The sequence below is a fragment of the Crocuta crocuta genome, unplaced genomic scaffold (genome assembly GCF_008692635.1).
Source record: "Crocuta crocuta isolate KB4526 unplaced genomic scaffold, BGI_CrCroc_1.0 scaffold64, whole genome shotgun sequence".
NCBI classification, from domain to species: Eukaryota; Metazoa; Chordata; class Mammalia; order Carnivora; family Hyaenidae; genus Crocuta; species Crocuta crocuta.
In genome coordinates, this window is record NW_027530640.1 from 3253243 (window position 1) to 3275858 (window position 22616).

Here is a 22616-nt window from a genome sequence, read left to right on the forward strand (position 1 = left end):
CCAAGTGAAGTCTCTGTATGTTTAGCAAGGTCTACCCACTCTGAATGAATAAAACTAGTATGTCTCCCAACCCCACATGAGATCTAGGAGTTGTATAGTTTCCAGGCCTTATGTAGTTGCTTGTTCCCAGCCTTGAGGAATCTCACCACACTTATTTGCACCTTGGTATTTAGCCACAGGCTCAAAGGAACACCTTTGCAGATTTTTGGAGCTTGACTCCGCATAGCTCCCTCTTCTCCAGTACTCCGTAAAACAAATTCCAGATGCCTTAGCCAATTTGAACTCCATTCTCTGTGTCGTCATCTCACTGAAGCCCATTTTATCTGTGCTTTTCTTGAGTTCCCCTTCCTTGTGGTTTGGTCTAGTAAAAATCTTCAGGCAGAAAGTCAAACAACTTTAGAGATCATATTTGTTCTCCCTCTCTTAGGGACCTCAGTTCTCTCTTGACGTTGTCCAGTGTCTGAAAGCAGTTGTTTCATACACTTTTGTTTGTCTTCATTGTTTAAAGTTGGAGGGTTAGAACACTGCCATTTATAAAGGTATAGCCAGAAATAGGTTTTCCAGAAACACAGTTTTAAAGCTAATTAATTCAAACCAGAAACATAAAATAAGAAATATCACTTACTCAGTCTGTTAATTCTTCCTATGAGGTTGCTATTAAGCTTATAAATTATGTGGATTTTCAGGTATCTGTATGTGCCATTTGGGGGGAATGCAGAATTTGTGAAATATCAATTGACTCTAAACATCATACTGTAGCCATCCCCAGAAGCTTTTTAAAGGCATTTTTATTAGAGATTTTCAAGAACTATTCCTCTATAATTGTGTCCTGAGTATATGTTGAAATACAGGGAAAAAAAGGGAATTATATGAGCCACAGTTACCAATCTAGGCCCAAAAGATTTCTTAAAATATTTTAATAGATCTTAGAGAAATATAAGAAGATATTTTACCTTTTAGTTGAAATCATTTTTTAAATCAGTTTTGCATTATCTGAAGTATATCCATTTGTATGTAGGTGGCAATAGCTATTTACAAAGTGGTAAGAGTTTTCTGTCACCATTATTTCTCCCTCAAGTTTAAAATTCAAAGTAAAAATGAATAGTTACATATTTTTCATAAAATCTTAAGCCTACATGTTTTCCAATTTATCTAAAACATACTTTGTGGGTAGTACATAATAATGTTATTATTTGGTAGAAATTAAGACTGATGAGAAATTTCAGTAATTTTGTCAATAACATCACTTATAATAATGGGAATATCAGCACCAGAAAAATCCCTCAGCAAAGCCTTAACAGAGAATTAATAATTTAAATTTTAAAATGCAAATGACTAATAAGCAAATGAAAAATATCTTTAACTCCAATAACAACTAAACGAGATTTTTTTAAAAATCTACATTGTTCATAGTCTGCCTCCTGGTGTTTCTCCTCACACACCTGTTCTTTTGCTAGTCTTTCCCATCTCGTTATTTTCTGTCATAACCCACCTGTTTTCTCATCCCGGAAGCGTCGCATCATGCCTGACACTTCCTTTCACCCACAACACCCAAGTCATCTCACATATTACCAGTTTCACTCCTAAATGCCTCTTGATATTTTTCTCCAATATCTGAATCCAAGCTACCATTACTTTCAGTTGGGCTACTGTGTTAATGTTATATTCTGTCTTCACCATTCACATTTGCTCCATATTGGTCCATTTCTATGTAATATTTTTCAACTTATTTAGCTTTGTATTTTTTCTTAGGAAAAAACCCTTAAAACATGAACAAAGCTGAAAAGGTCCAGCTATCCCTTACCTCTCCAGCCTCCTCTTATCATGATCACCTTCAGCACATTTGGTGTCCTGCACCCTTGCTCCCTGATTTTCACCAAGCTGTGACCTTTAAGGCCTTCTCATGTGTAGCTCCCTCAGTCTGGAATGTTCTTTCTCTGTTTCTCTTTTCCCCTGGTGAACATCCTCAGGAAATGATGTCTTTCAGACAGGTTTTCTTCATTCTTCCCACATGAGTTTCAGCATATTCCAGTTAGATTAGAAGTTTGATAAAACCAGATAACATATTTATAATTGTTAATTTGGGGATTTCCCGGAATGTAGAGTATTTCCTACTTTATAGCTGATGGCTGATAAGTAATTATTCAGTCATGATGAAATAGTATACAAGAAAAAGTTGCTTTCATGAAGTATTTGAAGATGGGTATTCTCACTCTCACTGTTACAGAAGCCTAAAGTGATGCACCCTTTGTGAAAATCAATTTGAAATTATTTTTCACAATCTTGAAATGTGCAGTATATTTGGGTCTATAATTCCAAATCTGGGACTCTGTCCAAGGCAAATATTCAGCTACAGACATTATACAGTATATTTATCTGAGCATTATTTACAATGTGAAAGACTTGGAGACTGTCAAATATTCAATACATGGAGATTAACTTAAACAATATTTAGGAAGATTTATTGGCTTACATTATCAAAAGATTTTCATTGAACTATGACATAAAAGCCTCCAATTAGTCTTCATATAATTGTCTCTTAGAGAATTCAATTAAGTGGAAGAGTCTGGAAGTTTAAGTTTTAAAAAAATCATTTGAAACAAAATAAGAAGGAATCCGTATTTTAAATGGTAGTTATGACATCTCACTTCCATGTCATGGGTCTTATTTAAGTAGCAGCAGAGATCAGATAAAAAAAAAAGGAAAAAAAAAATATGGAGGTAAATGAAGTTATTCTGTAAATCCTGTATAAATGATGGATGTGTACAGGTGAGAATTAACATGTATCTTCCATTCTTGGACACAGCAAATCACAAAGATGACGTTAAAGAATCTCGAGTTCTATTTTAAAAACCAATACATCATCTTTAAATTGTTTTGCAATGAATATAACTTTGTCATCCTGATCAGTTTATTAAATGCTATTTAAGGATCTATCTTAAGTCACTCTTTTGGGTGGCATGGGACACAGAGCATGTATGAGATATAGTATCAGCTGTAACATTCTTCATAGGATTACTGCACAGACACACATAGTCTTTTTTTTTTAATAGTTTATTGTCAAGTTGGTTTCCATATAACACCCAGTGCTCATCCCCACAAGTGCCCTCTTCCATGCCCATCACCCCCCTTACCCTCCCGCCCACCCCCATCAGCCTTCGTTTGTTCTCGGCATTCAAGAGTCTCTCATGGTTTGCCTCTCTCCCTCTCCCCCAATGTTTTTCCCCTTCTTCTCGAACCCCATGGTCCTCTCTTAAGTTCCTCCTAATCCTCCTATGCGTGCAAACATATAGTATCTCAGACACACATAGTCTTAAGACTAACAGATTTAACAATCTGTTAAAGAATAAATAATTACAGGCCAAAATAAGGGTTTCCAACATCAAATGTCCAGAGAAGGTTGGAGGAGGCAAAGATAAACATGGCTGTGTAGTTGTGGAAAGGAGAGCTCATGGCATTTGCTGTGACCGTGGACCTTCCTGAAGAGGAAATGCCTCCTGTTTTACCCCAGAGAGCATTGACCCATGAGTTTAGAAATGAATGAAATACTTTTAACAAAATCATGTGAAGTGGATATTGATTAATGATGCTGACGTGTTCAACTGTGTTAATATTTTTGAACCTCTTTGTAGCTCTACGAGACACTGGAAAACAGTCTATTAATAGTGACTGGAAGATTGAACACTCGGGCGCATTCAACTTAGCGGGCACTACTGTTCATTATGTAAGACGAGGCCTCTGGGAGAAGATCTCCGCCAAAGGTCCTACCACGTCACCTTTACACCTCCTGGTATGAGGGGACAAATTGATGACATTGCATAGGCAGCTTCCTTTGGCAAAGGACTTTCCCAGTGTACCTTCTCTAATCCTTTATCCAAGGTTGATTTGTCAGGTAGACATTCAAAATTATGTAAGAGGTGGGTTTTTAGGTTTTCATTTTAATGTGTTTTAAATCACAGTGTCAAAGCCAGAAATTACTGGGGGAAGAATAAGATGTTTTAGGGAATTCACGGACTCCGAGTAGAAGCAAATCGTGAGGCAATAAGGAGCCTGTTTTCTCTAAAAGACGAATTTTAGTAACCGCATCTTAGTGAATCAATAACCAGAGTGGATGTCTGTAAAGACACTGTTATAGTATGGCCAGTCCTAGCATTTCAAGCATCCGTGGAGTGGGCATTTTCTGAATCTGTATAAAATGCCTTTGATAAAATGATATCTTCCCTGGGAAAAGATTTGGTCAATGTGACTAGTTGTCGTTCCAGTCACCTCTTCTGTTTTCTTATAGGTGAACTGATTCCTGTAAAGAATTAGGAAAATCTGAACATTTGAGATGATCTTTTCTTTTTTTATATATTTTTTATTTATTTTTTGAGAGAGACAGTGCGAGCAGCGGGGGGCACAGAGAGAGCGGGAGAGACAGAATCGAAGCAGGCTCCAGGCTCTGAGCTAGCTGTCAGCACAGAGCCCGACACGGGGCTCAAACCCACGAACTGCAAGATCATGACCTGAGCCGAAGTCGGATGCTCAACCGACTAAGCCACCCAGGTGCTCTGGGGGATGAGATCTTTCTTTACCATGTAGTAAAAGACTTGGAATGAGGCAGGACAGAGTATGAAGTGAAGGGAACAGAAGTCCGGGGCTTCGTGTCCCAGCTGCTGGACGGTTCTCTCGCCCCTGTTGACCTTGATCTTTGCAGTCACTGGTAATGGCTCAGTAGCCAGAGGACTCACTGCACAGCTGGCACGTTCTCCATCCTAGTGGCAAAATCTGAAATTCAGACACGTCAACACCTCCTTAAGTCCACACATAAAAACAACTCTAAAACACGATCAACTGACTGTTTATTTGGAGAGTGGCGTGCCACATTACTTCATATCGGCACACAATTCAAGTTGAATTTGTCTTCAATTGGAGACATCTGTGTTGCTGGTTTAGGAGCCAGAGGTTCAAATCACCTATCCGCCCTTTTGCCTTTCCTGCTTTAATGTTCTGCACATCGCCTGGAGTTCTTGTTAAAATGCACATTCTGATTCAGTCTGTCTGGGGAGGGACCTGAGATCTGCATTTCTGACCAGCTTGCAGGTGATGTCACTACTGCTGGCCCAGGGACCACATTTCAGATAACAGTGTTTTATGGAACTGCAATCGTAGACCTTACCAACAGGAAGCGAGGGAGCAAAGTAAGATGCATGCAAAGTGAGATTTCTGCTCCAAATCTTAATAATAATGATGATACATACCATTCACTTAGCCTCTGGTCAGACACTGTTCCAAAGAGCTTTGCATTCATTGAAGCATTTAATCCTTACAGTAATCCTGTGTAATATGTATTATTACTATTCCATTTTACAGACTAAAAATGAACTCAGTATGAAATAGGTTAAGTGATGTGCACAGCATCTCACAATAAGTCATTCAGTTGTGAATAAACCAGGTGTTCATCAGTCTCTCCTGATACAAAGCTTAGATCGAACTTCTTTATAGCAGACAGCGTGAGATCATAGGTATACATATACTTTCAATCATTATGTTCTTCATCGCCTCACAGTTCCTTAGGATCCTGTTATTTAACTCGAATTGGAAACTCCACTTTATGCCCTGTGCCATCTGGAGAAAAAAAAAATGACTAACCAAACGCTGTCTGACCAATATCTCGCTCTTTCCATGATTGGGTCACTTATAATAACAACATTATCAACAGCAAACCTCTTTTTAATGATTGGGTTGCAGAAAATGCCATCAAGTGACCTGCCTTATATGAATGTAACCTACATTTTTTATGGAACAAGACCGGAGCTCTTTAGTGAGTCTCTAGCCCCAGCTTTTTATTGAGCCTCTAATTCAAAATCTTAAAACAGTATGTGAGACCTCAGCATTGGGCAGGGGAGTTTCCTTGCTGCTGAATCCTTAATCTGACTGGTAATTACCAAGGTTTTTCCTGGAAGCATGAAGCATAATTAAAGTCAGTGAACTATGTCTAAAAGAAGGCATCTATGTGACCTGGATTTATTCAGTAATCCAAGGGAAACTGCACTTCTAAGATATTTTCCTTTAATGACTATTACAGACTGAAAGCCAGTACTAAATTTTGAAAGGCAATGCCTTCTGCTGCCATGCTTCAAAATGTGCCCCTCAACTGTAACGTGGTCACACTTTCCTTCTCACAAAGATACACTGCCAAAGTCAGATGGTTTAAGAAAGAGCTAATGATTTTGTAGCCAATGTCTTTATTTTAAATGGCCTTAGATATTCAAGGACAATCTAAAGTTCTGTCAATGAAAAGGTAGTTTTTTAAGGAAAAAGAGACATGTTTTCATTAAATTAAACAAGTTGGCAGATAGCTGTAATTTATGTTCCTTTTATCCCTTTAAAAACTATGTAATAGTCTGGTTATGTCCATAAACAAGATAAGTCAATCTCTATCTCTCCCTCTCTTAACTCATTTAGCCCCAAGTCGCTTATAACTGGCAACATCAAATGAGATATTTAACGCCAAAATAAACACTGTGATGTATTTAGAATGAGCACCCCAGTATGTTATGTACATGTGAATTTAAAAACTATTATTTTTATTATTGATACAGCTGATTTATAACTCTATTATGTTAGTTCCCAGATCCACATATTAAAATATATCTTAGAATTCTGTTGATATATTGAGCAGAATATTGAGGGGGGAAAAAACAAAGAAAATCAACCCTGGGCTCATGTAATTTTTTTTTTGTCCCATTGAGTGTTAGCTCTAGGTTACCTGTCATTACAACTACCTTGATGGAGATTTAATATCCAACAAAGTTCTTTAATAATTTAATAGAATTTAAATTTTAGATAGTGTTTTTATGCATGACATTGTATTATATAGCTTGCTTCCATAAATTCTCAGATTCAAAGAAGTAATATTTTCTTTGGGGTTGTTTGACATATTTTGTGTAAATGTACTTATAAAGTAACATATATTCTCATTCATTCTTTCATTTAAAATTAGTATACTTCAGCATTTTCTTTCATTTTTTTATTTTTTATTTTTTTTAACTTTTTATTTTTTTAAGTTTATTTTGAGAGAGAGAGAGAGAGAGAGAGAATCTCAATCAGGCTCCATGCTGTCAGCATAGAGCCCAATGTGGGGCTTGATCCCACAAACCATGAGATCATGATCTGACCTGAAATCAAGAGTTGGTTGCTTAACCGACTAAGCCACTCAGGCACCCCTCTTTCATTTAAAATAAGTATGATTGACCATGACGGTACACCTCTAATCTTGCCACTGGGCACCAGGGAAGAGCACTACAGACATGGTCCCTGCTTATGTTCTAGTCCAATGTGGCCCAGAGCTCAGTCAGCCTCATACATCTTTCTTGCTCTGTTTACCTGTGTGTACCTAACTGTACCGCTATTAGGTTAATATGCATTAAATAATTCATTTTCACATAAATTTCTTTTCAAATGAAAAGATCTTTGCTTCAAATGGATAATCAGTAATCTTGCCAAAATTGGAAGCTAACCTTAAGTGACATGGAAAAAATATTATTGTCCTCTCGTTAGCTTAGACGTTCTCTACCTCTTCTGGAGTGAAGTGATTCCCAAAGTCCTCTATCTTCTTCCTCTACTGACACAGGGACTTCCTGTCCATCTTTCTGTTTTATATGAGTGGAAAGTCTACATTTCATATTACATTGTGAGTTATCTCTTGACGTTACATAGGACTGATACCCCTAACCCCTCCACTAACATCATCTATGTGTATCATACTCTGGGAAACCGCCTAGTCCATTCATAGATTAAAAAAAAATGACCTGGTATCTCTGACTTCATTCAAGTGGACTGTTTTTCATGCCTTCAGCCCAGAGGTAAATGTGTAACAACAATCTTTTCAGGAGTATAACACTTCAGAGATTTCAGTAGTAATATCATGATTCTGCATGTAAAAAGAGCATGCATACCATGCAATAAACGTTCTAAGGTATCATTATCCTTGGCATTAGACTTCACATTGTCTGTGCTCTGCTTTAACCCATCTGCCTTGATGACGCTCATATATTGTATTATAGGTGCTGCTATTTCAAGACCAGAATTATGGCCTTCACTATGAATATACTATCCCGTCGGACCCTCTTCCAGAGAATCAGAGCTCAAAAGCACCCGAACCCCTTTTCATGTGGACGCACACAGGCTGGGAAGATTGCGATGCCACGTGTGGAGGAGGTGAAGGATTTTCCAATATTTATCTTATCAAAACTGTAGTTGTTTTCTGATTAATCCCTGAGAGAATTAAGACAGATCTGCAAACACTTCTGAAATTCCAAGCTCCATAAAGGATTGGAAACTGAAAGTTTTTTTGTGATGCATTTGGCCCCTAAATGCCCAACTCTCCAGGCAAAATCAGGTGTGAATTGAAGAAAGGCCATTTACAGTTATTCATTGTGCTGTTTTGCATAACTATTAATGCATTTGCCTACAGGGGCTGCCCTAGACACCATGCAAGTTGTTCCATCATGTATATGTGCTTTTATAGTTACTTTCCATATTTACTTTTTTATTTTTATAAAATCTTAAAAGTTTCAAATTCTGAAGTACCTCTACTCACAAGAATTGTAGACCCGCAATAAAGATAAGGGTGCTGTGAAGAACAGCCTCATGCTTGCTTCTCTGCCTTCTGCATACTTAGGGTGACTAGACAGAGCCCCCGAAGGAAATCATTTAATTCCCCATACTCCTTTCTTCCGATTTTTCAAAAGTATATGTCACTATTTTCTATAAAATATGGATGTATCTAGAAACTTCACTCAAAGGTTTTAAATTACTTTTTCATAGTAGAAGTTAAGGAGGCAAAAAAGCAAAATTACCCCAGCAAATCACTTAATCCTACTAATGAGACACTTGATTCCCAGGGATTCAACAGATTGTAACTCTCACAACCACTTAGGCCAAAGCAAGATTGCAGGTCATGAGCAGCACAGTATTTCCGTTGTGTTTTGCACTTAATGACACATTTTCTATAGTTCTTTAGTAAGAACTTCTTTAGAAGGCTAAAAGGAGACATTATATTCAATTATACAAAAATATAGAGAAGTGGAATATCAATTTTGTTTTCTATGCAAAGAAACTATTGACACACATAGCTTAAGTGTGCTGACGCAGGAATCGCAAAGGTACACAACTAGACTAGCATGTGGGGGAGAGGGTTTGGGGGAAAAGGACAATGAAAGTGTACAATACAAAGAAGTAATATTGTATTAAAATATGAGTACTCTGGATGAAAATTAAGCAACAGAGAGAAATAAATATGGGTTGGGTGTTGGGAGGAAGTAGGTGCAGAAAATAGTCTGAGAAGGTCTCATTGAGGAGAGCAGACTGATTTAAAGATCTGTAGTGAGTATGGATGGGCACATGAGGGTATCCGGTGGGGTAGCCAGTGGAAATGACTTCCAGGCAAAGGTTCTGGCGTAGGAGTGGGGCTGGAGTGCTCCAGGAATAGCAAGAATGCTAGCATGGTTTTCCTTTACTGAGTGATATTATATGCCATTAGAAGATTTGAATAGAGGAGTGGCTTTTTGTGGTTTATGTTTTTAAAAGTGTTTTCTATTTCTGAGTTGAGAGTAGATGGAATAAAAGAAGAGTAGAAGTAGAGAGATCAGTCAGGAAGTTATTGCAGTAATCCAAGAAAGAGATGATGGTAGCTTGACCACAATGGTAGCAGTAGGCATAGGGTCAAGTGGTTCACGTTCTGTATATTTTTAAAAGTAGAACCAATAGAATCTGTTCAAAGACTAGATGTAAAATATGAGGGAAAGAAAGATGTCAAGGATGACTGTGATGGCCTTGACCAACCAACTGGCAGGGTGAAGTCATCATCAACTTACCTAGGAAAACCTGTGCAATAGCAGGATTAAGAGAGAGTTTGATTTCCGACAGAAGTTTGAGATCCCTATGGGACATCTAAGTGTGACATCAAGTAAGATATATAAGTCAGGTGCTCAGGAGACAAGATCAGGCTAGAGATAGAAAATATATGGATAGTATTTTAAAATGCTGAGGCTCAAGTCACTTAAGGAGTGAGTGAAAAGAGAGAGAAGCTACTAAAGGATTGAGTTGTGGGAAACTCTGCCCATTAGAGTTCAGAGAGAGGAGGACCCAGCAAAGCAGATTAAAATGAGTAGCCAACATCATAGGAGAAGCAGGCAGAAGAGAGTGCTTTCATGTAAAGCAAGTGAGAAAATGTTATAAGAGGGATAGAATGATCAACTCTAACAAAAGCTACCAAGTCAAAAATAATGTAGACTGATAATTGACTATTATGTTTAAATATATTTATTATACTCTCATACATATTTATTGCATTTAAATATAGTTATTATATCTGAAACATAGAGCCCACTGATGACCCTGTCAATAATAATTTTAATGAAGTATTTGGCTCAAAAGATTAAGTAGAGTGAATTCAAAAGAAAATAATCATGCTCTCAATTGGAGAAAGGACTCTAACTCAGGAAATCTTGCTGAAAGAAGAAAACAGAAATGTGACAATAGCTGAAGGGGAATATGAGTCAAAGAGTTTGTTGTCATTTTTAATAGGGGAGCCTATATGTGATTGTTTGCCAATGTGCATTTTCTAGAATAGGACAAAAAGCTAGTGATGCACAGGAGAGAGCAAAAAAATTGCTGTTGTGATATCCTTGAATAGGCGAGATTGGATATAGGGAGGAGGTGACTTTACCTGGAAATATGGACAGCACATCACTCATAACAGGAGACAGGACAGTATCTGAACAACAGCAGGTGTCACAAACTTATCCATAAAGGACATCTTGCTGAGCATGAAGGTGGAAAGGAAGATACTAGAATTTTGAAGAGTGATGTGAAGTGGTCAGTTAAGAGAATGAGGGAATGAATGAAAAGGGTCCATGTATTTTGATTTTTCGATAGCATTCATGGTTCACTTGAAGTTAATGGTTATGAATTTAGTTTGACTCGAGCCATCATAATAATATGTTGGTCCCCAGCTGTGCACAACATTTAGATACACTTGTGACTAAGTTTGGGAATTACCATGTGAGTATAATGAAATAAGAGAAGAACATGGTGGCCCAAGATTGAATGTAAGGAGTTGAAAATGGCTGATCATGGAATTTATTTGTATAAGAAGGAAGGTAAGGGTATGAAGGGATTGAAAGACAATGGAAAGGCGGTAGGACTGATGGATGACACTGCTCAGTGCGGCTAAAGAACTTTCAGACTCAGGATACTCAAGAGGAAGGGTTGGAAGTACAGGAGACGGTGATGGAAAATAGAGCTTAGGTTATGGAGGGGTTATAGTTATTAGTAATAACAAAACAAAGGAAATTAGTGGCTTAAATAAAGTGAAAGGCAAGATCTCTGGGGAGAGATTCATTCAAAAGGGTATTATAAACACAAAAATAGTGCCAAGAGCAGTGTTAGAAAATATCACAATCATCCAAAAGATAAAATCTTAGAGGGAGTGACCTAGGAGTTGGTGCAGCAGTAAGGAAAATGTGTCACAGAGTCTGATCCAAAGCTGTGGGTATAAAAAGAAGAAAGGGAAGGTGTTCTGGTCATAGCAGTGAAGAGCTTGGACAGCCATGCCACCGCTCCATCCAAAGGTGTGGGACCTAAGGAAGAAAATGACCGCCTTGCCGGAGGTTTCTGGCAAAGCAAATGGTACCCTCAGGAGAGAGGGGAAAGAAAGGTTCCAGGAACATCCAGAGGCACAGAGGAGGGGGAAGAGGATTTTTGCCGGAGAGCCTAGAGCCTTTGTGTTCCCAGCTGACTTCTAGGGCACCTGGCCCTCTCAGGTAACCAGAGCAAAGGCAACATAGGGGACAAGAGAAGGAGAAGACACAGGACACACTTTGCTCCTGAGAATATAGAGTAATTACAGGGAAAGGATGTCAAATTGCTCTAGCAATTAAAAAATTATGTATTATCAGTCATCCTTGTCACAATGACATTTTCCTTGGTCGTGTTTCTCCAAGGACCCATTATTGCCAAGTGACCTGGGATCCGCTGCCCTCCTGTCCTCTCCTGCTAGCGCCCCCCTACATCGGCAGGGTCCCGTTCCTCTCTTCCACCCGTTCTTTAGTGATGCCAGGGCCCATTACAGTTAGGGGGTTCTGCTTCACATCCTCTATCCTAATAAAAAACAGAAAGAAAATTAGAAGCAAATACATTTGAAATGAAAATCTATACAGTTAGAATTTTCTCTTTAATATAACTCAGATAAGGAAGACCAGCCAGCCCACATCCAGTGGAGAGCTGCAGGGCAGTAGCGTGACGACAGGGTCGATAGTTCTTGTGAGAGCACTGAAAGACATTCGTTAAAATTTGTTTGTATTTGAAACTCTAGACAGAAAAATGTTTGCCCAGTAAATTTCATTTTCCTCATTTTTTCTTTCCTCTGTAACTGCAGTCTAATAGGAGCTACATGAGAAGTAAACATACAGAGTTTATCAGTCTTCATTTTGAACAAACAGATTTGGGGGGAGGGGGTTAAAAAAATTTTCCCCCCAAAGTCACTTTCATTACAACATAGAGTGTGTTTTGCCAATTGCCGAACCTGAAGGAATAGAAGTTTGCTATAAATTCTTTAAGGTTCAGAGTCTCAGGGCAACCGGATATTCTTAAGCATAACTTTTTAATTATTAATATGAGAAAATATAAACCTGTAGAGATTAAAAGACTTCCCAAGGCCACATGCCCAGTAGGGGTAGAGTTTGGGTTAGAATCCAGGACTCCTCCTAAATTCAACTCTTCCCTCACATATTTTCTTCCAGAGCAGCTCAGAAGCCTTCATGTCAGTTGTTTTCACAAAATAGAACATGTCCCGTAGAGATCATATAAGTTTTGTTTGGATTCAAAGAAATGTTTTTTTGAGGCTGTTCAATAAGAATTTAGATATGTTTTTATTTTTATTTCAAATGGTTTATGTTGTAAAATAAATCCTAATTATACCCAATCTTTATATGATTTGCACTTGCACAGACCTCCTCTCTCAAATCTGTTCCACTGTGTTCATTCAACAGTTTTCAATTATCTTTATGTTAATAGGGTACATATTCCTTTCAATGCCAAGATATTTCTGGGCTTTTGGTATTGTTTTCCTTTGCAGTTCATAAATAAAGTGGATGGACAGGATTTCAGGAATCGCATCATTTCTAACTCCATATTGTCCGTTTTATAGCCAGAAAGAGCTCTGTAATCTTTCAGCATATTCATGAATTAAAGGAGAGTCAGTTCAAAGCACAGAACATTAGAAACAGATTCATGCAAAATTTGTCTTCAACAGCAAAGAGGAATAATAGCACTATTTTACTTCACAGGACTATATTAAGTAAGAGCAAATAAAATATCACAGAACAGTATAAAATTTCAATGTTTGACATGTTATTTTTTGGATTCTGTTGTAAGGCATTAGATTGCCAGCAATAAGGGGGAAAAAGCGATTTTTAAAAGATCCCTACTATCAGGTAGCTAAATTTTTATTGTAATGATCTTTTATGTCACCGTCTCAAAACTGTTTAGAGTGAAAACCCAAATTAAAGTTAACTCACTGGGCATTTTAATTAGTTTTATTAATACTAGTTATTACAAAATATAAAAAGCCGTTTAAAAGGGATATTTTTAGGGGCACCTGGGTGGCTCAGTCAGTTGAGCATCCGACTTCGGCTCAGGTCATGATCTCAAGGTTCATGGGTTCGAGCCTCAGGTCAGGCTCTGTGCTGACAACTAGCTCAGAGCCTGGAGCCTGCTTCAGATTCTGTGTCTCCCTCTCCCTCTGACCCTCCCCTGCTCACACGGTCTCTATCTCTTGCAAAAATAAATTTTTAAAAAAGGGATATTTTTAAATATCAAATGGATGTTAATGATTGCAAGAAACTTTTTCCAACAAAATAACATGTATGCTTTTTGACCTCATCTTTTCAAATTCTTTTTTTTTAATTTTTTTTAATGTTTATTCATTTTTTGAGAGAGACAGAGAGCTAGTGGGGGAGGGGCAGAGAGAGAGAGAAGGAGACAGAATCTGAAGCAGGCTCTGGGCTCTGTGCTGTCAGCGCAGAGCCCAACACAGGGTTTGAACTTGTGAATTGTGAGATCATGACCAGTGCTGAAGTCCTATGCCCAACTGACTGAGCCACCCAGGCGCCCCTCATCTTTTTGCATTCTAATGATAGTTCTAGAAAAATTTGAAAGGGTCTATCGTTTTGTATTTTTGCATTGGCCACTGAAATGAGGCCCTTTTATTTTCAAACAGCTTGAAATCTATTTGGGAAATAAATGTTTACTTTGCATTGGTGTTCTAAAACAGCTAAAAACTCTTTGAAAGAAGGTTTTAAATTTGTTTTGGCACCTCAGATGTATGGTTCACTAGATCAAGTTCTTTTTGACATAAAAAACCTTTTTAAGTGCTCTTGGACTTCAGAGGCATTAGAGGTATATCATTTCATAATATCAGAGGGTAGTATGTGGAATCAGCATTCCACATACTGGATACAATAACTGTAATTACTCTAGAGTTTATTTTGAGCTGGCGAATGAATTAATGATATAAAACCTAGAATGAGGACCCCAGATTTCAATAATCCCTTTTGAAATAAATAAATAGTTAAACAGGCTTTTAGGAAGTCTAAAGAGATACAATTTGAAGGGAACAAAGTAGGTCAAATACCACATTCTTCACATAGTCCAAGCCCGACCAGCTGACAACTCTCATTGTTGGCCTTGTATCATGAGATCCTTTAGACATGGCTTTCCTTGTGCAGGAACAGATTCTGAGGAGGATACAAGCCCCCAGGTCCAAATTGAGGAGACATCTTCGAATAGAATACCTGTACCTTTTCACTGGTGCAGTTTGTTTCTGTTTTTCCACTTTAAAGGCACATTGCATGCACCACAGGAAATATTATTAGTCGAAGAAAATGCACCAAAATACATTTTTTCTCTGCAGTATTTCGCTTTAATAACATTTAATGCAGTTTTGTATTCCCGTTTCTTTAATAAGAAGATTTTATGTTAATGTAAACTCTTTATCAACTTGAAATTTAAATTTCAAGGGCTCAAGTTAAATTTACCTCGAAAGTTATAGGATCCCATTAAACTGTTTATGTGCATGGAAATGATAAGCTCAGTTTGGATTATACACTGGGTATTGTAAACAATACAAAACAAAAATATTTTCATTAAAACAAGATGTAATAGTCATTTTAATATTAAACCCAAGCCCTGAAGGAAAATGTTTACAGAAATATCAAAAAATGACTAAGAATTAAGTAGAACATGCAATTTTGGAAGTTGGTCAAGTTAGAAAATGCATGCTTTAAAAAAAAAACCTGCGTTTCGCATATTTTTAAGTAGTGCTCAGAGAAGAGCGCTTGGTCTTTATCAAAATATATTTACTTTTGGGGCGCCTGGGTGGCTTAGTCGGTTAAGCATCCGACTTTCGCTTAGGTCATGATCTCACGGTTCAGTGGGTTCGAGCCCCGCGTCGGGCTTTGTGCTGACTGCCAGCTCAGAGCCTGGAGCCTGTTTCAGTCTGTGTCTCCCTCTCTCTCTGACCCTCCCCTGCTCACGCTGTCTCTCTCTCTCCTAGAAATAAAACATTAAAAAAAAAAAATTAAAAAAAATATATTTACTTTTGATTTATTTGCTTGCTGGCCACTGTGAGTTCAATAGAAAATAAATAAACAAGTAATTTAAGAGAAAATTGTAAAGACAAATGAATGTATATAATCTTTGTCTTGTAGAGGTCCACAATTTTATTTAAAAGTTTGGAACATCCAATAACAGAGAGAGAATTTCACCTACATGTTTTGAAACACTGAACACATTCCCAAGAACATGTTTCCACATTTATGATGCCAGTTCTAGAAATGTGATCTATGTGGATAGAACATGATTTCATTAAAAATATCCATGTCATAGGGTTAAATACAGAGCAGAGGAAAAAGATCAGCTTATATCTAAGACTGAAAAAGAAGGCACGCAGTTTACTATCTAGTCTTTGTTAAGTGTCTTCAGAGAAACTTACCCTTCGTTTTCACATTTTGCCCAAATTTGGCAATGAGACCAATTAAATAATTCTTCTTGTATTCATAATTGCATTCAAAGCATCAAAACTGATTTCCCCAATACAGATTTAATGGGAATGACCCAGAGGTGAAGTTAATTGCCGTAAAGCAAGTAATACACTGTCAACAGCTTGCAGCTACTCATGCTTCAGGCAGAAAGCCAGTTACTTCATCACTTTAGGTCTGTCCCTAGGTTCCACCGTACGGGATGCATTGTAAATACTGCTATTAGATGCTAGAATGGAAATTTCCTGTGTTGGCTGGAACATAAAAATATATAAAAGAAAAACGTCAAACAATAACATTTCCATATGGCTTGACGATCTAGTTGTATTTTCATAGGCATAGTGTGCCTGTAGCTGAGCAATAGATTTCTTCCCCTCAAATCTGCTGTTTTTGTTCAATGAAATTTTTTAAAAGTGGGGCCAAGCCTATCCTCTCTGCCAAAAAATGTCTGATGTGAGCTTCCTCACTTCAGTGTAGATGGAAATGTCCCAATTCATCATCACATGCCTTTCCACTTTCCTTGAACACCAAGGTGCTCCCTGAAACGATATGGATACCTGTGGCTCTTTTATATCAACACTTGTCTTCAAAACATTTTTTTTCGATAGCTTCATATGTGAGCTCTAGGGTAGTATAACTAAAGTTATGCATTTCCTGAGGAAAGGAAAAAATCCGGTATAGCTAGCCCTCAGTTATTTACTGCATGACTACATGTATGTTCACAAAAGCTTTCTGGATACTGTCTGTTAGTCATTTTCTGTGTGTGTTGTATTTGGCAGATAGCCACTCTTTAAATTAGTTTAGGCAACCACATCTATTCTGCAAAAGAGCATCTTAGGAATTTGAAGGCCTTAAAGTCGATTTCAAAACTAACATTTACACTTAATGACAGGAACGTGTATTTTAATCCTGCTTTTAAATGGGCATCATCATAATGGAGAAATTGTTACTTACATCTGTTAGCATTATATAGAACTTGCATAAGATCTATTTAATATGTGCATCAGATCATAAAGGTGCACCTGGAGCATGGAAGAAGTTACCCAAAACTCTGTGTCCCAGTTTTTTACACTTAGGTAACTCCTGCCTTCTGAGACCGGTTTTTTTTGTCCTCCGAATAAATGAACATAAGCCATTTCTGCTTTTCTAGCAATTTATCTGAAAATTGAAGTTGGTGGTAATGAACACCTCTGTGATTAAGTATAATGTCGCACTCCACCCTTTTTGGCCTACCAGGGAATAGCCTGGACAGCCCTAAGCATTTCCCCCGACATAAAAGGTTGCCTTTTCTCTACCAGTTGGCATCAGCTTGCCCGACCATGTGAGGTACACAGGTCTGAGGCAGAGATGTTCATTCAGGTAAGCAGAAGTCCTTAGCCTGGGCGCTGCAGTTCACATCATGTTCTATTTGCAAGATGGGAAAAGACCTTTTACGTGCCTGGCATTATGTTGTCTGTAATGGAACTCCCTTAGAATAAGTTGCATTGCACCAGAATTCTCCAGAGTGGGAATAGTTGGGCCAACATTGTACTGCCTGTACCAGAAAGTAAAACTGAAGATCTAAATGATTTCAATAACATGATATGCGATAATCACATATATAATTGCTAGTTAATACACACACGCACACACGCACGCACAACACAGGGATGAGGGACGGGGGAGAGAGAATCCTTTTTTTGTATACTACAAATTGTCATAGGGCTGTGCTCAGTGTTGTTGAGAGGCAAATGAAGGAAAGCTCTTTAACCTACATCTGTTCCTTTGCCTTCTACTGGGCCACCTTGTTGCCTCTCTGCATCCTCCTTCAGGTCAAAGCAAAAGATACTAAAAAATTATTCAAAGGAGCTCTCTCTCTACGTTCCTTCTTCTTTCTTGATGCCAGCCTTCCCTCTCTGTTAATTAAATGACAGAGTGACCTCTCTGCCACCAGCCCAGCCTGTCATATTTGGCATTACTGTCATGAATGCTCTGAGTTTCCTAATTACCCTGCATGACAGTCATGGGACCCTAACTAATGGCCTTTCAGTAGAGACCCAGAAGACTTGAGATTATTTTCTTAATCCTTTATGACCCATCTGGCTTTAAAATTGTTGGTTGATGTAATTGCTTTATAATGTCAAACAATAAGTTAAATTAGATTATTAAATTTTACATAGATATTTAAACTTTTATACAGAAACAGAATTAGCATATATTTACGAGGCTTTTTAGGTGCCAGATGAAATAATGAAAATGTTGTCAAGTAAATGTGCTTATCAGGCTCAAAAGAAAAAGAAATACCATGCTAGTGGTCATTTTAACCTTCTATTATCAGACTTCATCGTAACAGACAAAAGTAGAGAAGCCATTTTTCTGAAATCTGGTGAAAAATAGTAGGAATCCCTTGACTTTTCTTAGAAAACATCACAATGAATAGGGAGGGAATGAAAACTTCTAGAATTTCTCATTGCACCAGAATACTTTTATCAGAGATGATAAGAATAAAGGTGTGAATTGTAATGAAAATACACAGAAAAGCCTTCTTTCCATAATTTACTAAAGAGCACAGATGGTGTAGAGCCAAATGATAAAATACACACCCATTATTATTTGCTTTCGTGAAAGTATACAAGTTTTTTGCAAATTACAGCTTTCTACCACTTAATGCTAAAAGATGGCATAGTCCTTACCAACAAACCCTTAATTACTGTCTCCTCAACTTATGCTGCCACAATCCCTTGGGCATGTGTAACTTACCATTTAATTTCTAATGAGGAAGACCTACCATTTATTTTCCTTAAGCCTAGGCATGTATTTGCATGTAAGTTTTAAATTTTATTTTCATTGATGTAATTTAAAATTCCTTTACAGATCTGAAAATTACAACCAGCCAATGCACACCTGCTAAATCCATTTACAGAAAGACCTCTTGTTTCTTTATGTTTGTTTGCCCTTTTCAGGAGAAAGGAAGACAACAGTGTCTTGCACAAAAATCATGAACAAAAACATCAGCATTGTGGACAACAAGAAATGCAAACACCTAACCAAGCCTGAGCCACAGGTTCGAAAGTGTAATGAGCAACCATGCCAAACAAGGTAACCTTGTCACACCGCTTGTTAATGTTCCATTCAGCCATTAAATCACTGGTCTTTAAAACACTCAAAATACTGGGGTGCCTGCGTGGCCTCAGTTGGTTAGCACCAACTTCAGCTCAGGTCATAATCTCACAGTTGGTGACATTTGAGTCCTGCATCGGGCTCTGTGCTGACAGTTCAGAGCTTGGAGCCTGCTTCGGATCCCCTGTCTCCCCCTCTCCCTGCCGCTCCGCCTGCTCATGCTCTGTCTTTCTCTCTCAAAAATAAGCAACAACAGCAACAAAAAACCTTTAGACACTCCAAATACTAACAAAATCACATTTTCCTAAAGACAGTGCAAAGGAATATCTACCAAGATGTAAGGTTTTAAACAAGCAAGGTCTAGGAAAGAAAGATAATTGCCTGGATGGAAAAAGTATTAAAACAAAGGATAGGGTTAGAGGGTGCCTGGGTGGCTCAGCCGATTAAGTGTCTGACTTTTTACTTTGGTTTGAGTCATATTTCACAGCTGGGATTGAGCTCTGAGTCAGGCTCTATGCTGACAGTGTGGAGCCTGCTTGGGATTCTCTCTCCTTCTCTCTTTGCCCCTCCCCTACTCATGTGCATGCCCGTACTCACTCTTACTCTCTTTCTCTCTCAAATAAATAAATAAATAAGTAAACTTAAAAATAAAAGCAGCAAGGCTAGGCCTTATGTCAAATTTAACTCTATTCTCCACAGTATGAAAACAACCACTAAGTGGGATAAAAGGGGAGTTAAAATTACTTGATAATCTCTTGGTCACTTCTTCAAAAACCTGGCTATGGGTTGAAGTTTGCTGTTTGTTCTTAAATTCTCTGAAACAGTACGCTGGAACTTGTCAAGGGGAATGTAAGCCAAAGCAGGACTGGCTGGGGCCCATTCCCTCCCGTGACAGCAGGGACAGTGTGGTCCTCCTAGATTCCCAGGCTACCTCATCACTTCCTCTACTAGCGGTCCCGGTGTGACTGCCTGATCCCTGACCTCCAATCGCCCAGTTCCTGAGCTGGGTCCTAGTGACTGGGCAGTCCGTTTGTTTTGGTCTCCTGTGACTTCCCCTGTGAGTACAAGGCAACAAAGGAGGCAAGAAACTCCCAAGTAGGAAATAAGACAGTGATGATGAGCAGCTGAAAGTGATACAGAAACCTTAGTCATAGGCAGAGATGAAGAAGTAGAACTGGACTGTCATTTTGGAGCAGTTTGGAGGCATTCCTATCATAGGGCTCCTGAACATCCATGTGCTTTCATGTAAAAAAATTAAGGTTGGCCTGAGTGGGACTGACCCCCCGTGTCAAAGGTCCTAAAAGCTTTCAGAGATAAAAGATTAAAAGAGTGTGAGGCCTCATTGAATCCTCTGGAATTCGGCGACACGGACATCTGTTCTCTCCTACCCTCAGAGATCTGTTGAGGCTCAGGGAATTAGGACGTAGTTAGTCGTGACTTCCTAGGGAGCCGAACGGAGATTGATCTCCCCTCTCATTGGCTCCTGTACAAGGGACACAGTGAATTTACGTGTCCTGGAACTCAGGCATGCAAATAATTTGTAGCTTTGTAGTGGTCTGTAACTAACATAATCGCCAAGGCCCTCCACCATAATGAATAAGTATGGGGGGCAGTTGAAAGAGAGAGGAGGAGCAAAGTTGCCAATTAACTATCTTTCAACTTTTTTGTCTTAATCTCTTTGGGAATTAGTGTCATCAGGGCTAACGCTCAGTTCTTCTGGTTTCTCTGTTCCCCCTGCCGTCCCCACCTCTGAGGTAGCCCTGACCCGGAGTTCCCTGCATTTCTGGCTTATGGCAAAACTCACTCATTAAGCCCTTCAGATCCAGCTTATGCTATATTAATGAAAGCTTAAAAGAATTTAGAAAATCCTTCCTTCCTTTACAATGCTGAAATGTCAAGGCTTGCTTTTCTGTAGATTCAGTGACAAAAGCTGAGTATCCACTTTTCCCTTCCCTTGCATTCCTGCCTGAATATTCTTATCCTTCCCCAAACCCCTGGGAAAATTCTGCTTCTCAGGAACAGGACAAAAGAATGATACGTAAAAGACCATGCAAAATATAAAAGCACATTAATATACCTCCAATGATGTCAAGCCCGTTCCCCCTAACTGGCTATATGCTTTCCAGGATAACTTCATGAGTACACGAACTAATTAAGCTCTTTTTAGGTGGCAGTGTAGTAATCAACAGGAAATGTGACCTAGGGAATTACTGTTCCCTGAAATCACATCCTTGACTCCTCTCTGTTCAGTGCGCAACAGATAGACCAACAGAGTTTTTGGCCTTTGCCAAAAGAATCTGGACCATTTTTATTATTGCCATTCCTAAGACTTACCATATTCTGTATCTCTCTTTTTTTTTAAAATATTTAATTTTAGGAGAGCACAAGTGGTGGAGGGGCAGAGAGAGGGGGATGAGGATCCAAAGTGGGCTCTGCTGACAGGCTGACAGCAGTGAGCCTGATGTGGGGCTCGAAGTCCTCAATAGTGAGATCATGACCTGAGCCGACGTGGGACGCTCAACCTACGCAGGCGCCCCTGTATCTCTTTTCATTGATACTGAAATGCCTATTTGCCTTGTGTTAAATTATTTGCTAAAATATTTCAAAACTTCATTTGTTTCATATACCATGTAACCTCGATTTGGAGGCACGTGCAGTGATCTGTCAGGAATCTTGAATGTGTTGGATATGAGGACTAGAACATATTTGTCACTTTCTAACTTGGTCTGCAAAGGATCAGAATGTACAATATACACCATTTATTGTTCATACACTGACCTTGGCTATCTTGGGGGAAAATGCCTTGTTAATGACTTGGTAAAATGAATAGTTTCAAAGGTCACTACATTTCTGAGTGAGAAATGTTTGCAGCTGGAGACTGGATGTCTTTTTTGTTAGAGATTGTTATCTTCCTTCCCTTGGAAAAGGAGTCAGTATATAACAAACCACCAAGAAGCAATGTCATTGAGGTTAAGCCAAATACTGAAAAGTAAAAAATGGCCATGAGCAGTTGTTAGGGTTCATCATAGGAAAACTTTCTGTGACTTACTGGCATAGCATAAACTTAAATTTTCTTGCCTCTTCTTTTACCCTACCCTCCTAAGAAACATTCTCATTTCTATTTCCATTTATTGAAAAAGTCACTAGTCTGATGGAACCCTGTGTCCCAGGTATAAAATATATCAATGCACTAGTAAATAGCTTTGCAAGAGGGAATCTTAAAGATGAGGAAATGGGATAACTCCAAATTAAGTTAAGCCTAAAATACAGTGTTTTTTATGGGGCACCTGGGTGGCTTAGTCGGTTAAGCGTCCGACTTTTGCTTAGGTCATGATCTCGTGGTTCGTGGGTTCGAGCCCCGCGTCGGGCTCTGTGCTGACTGCCAGCTCAGAGCCTGGGGCCTATTTCGGAGTCTGTGTCTCCCTCTCTCTC

At 38.6% G+C, this 22616-nt stretch overlaps 1 protein-coding gene across 1 annotated transcript in view; it reads left to right on the plus strand.

Annotated features, from left to right (window-relative positions):
• The window catches only part of ADAMTS19 (ADAM metallopeptidase with thrombospondin type 1 motif 19), a 245515-nt gene that overhangs the window by 190212 nt on the left and 32687 nt on the right, over positions 1 to 22616 (plus strand). The window contains exons 18-20 of the mRNA XM_077768867.1: positions 3633 to 3790; positions 8049 to 8202; positions 19028 to 19163. Of these exons, the coding sequence (XP_077624993.1) occupies positions 3633 to 3790; positions 8049 to 8202; positions 19028 to 19163 (448 nt within the window). The remainder of the gene's footprint in view (positions 1 to 3632; positions 3791 to 8048; positions 8203 to 19027; positions 19164 to 22616) is intronic.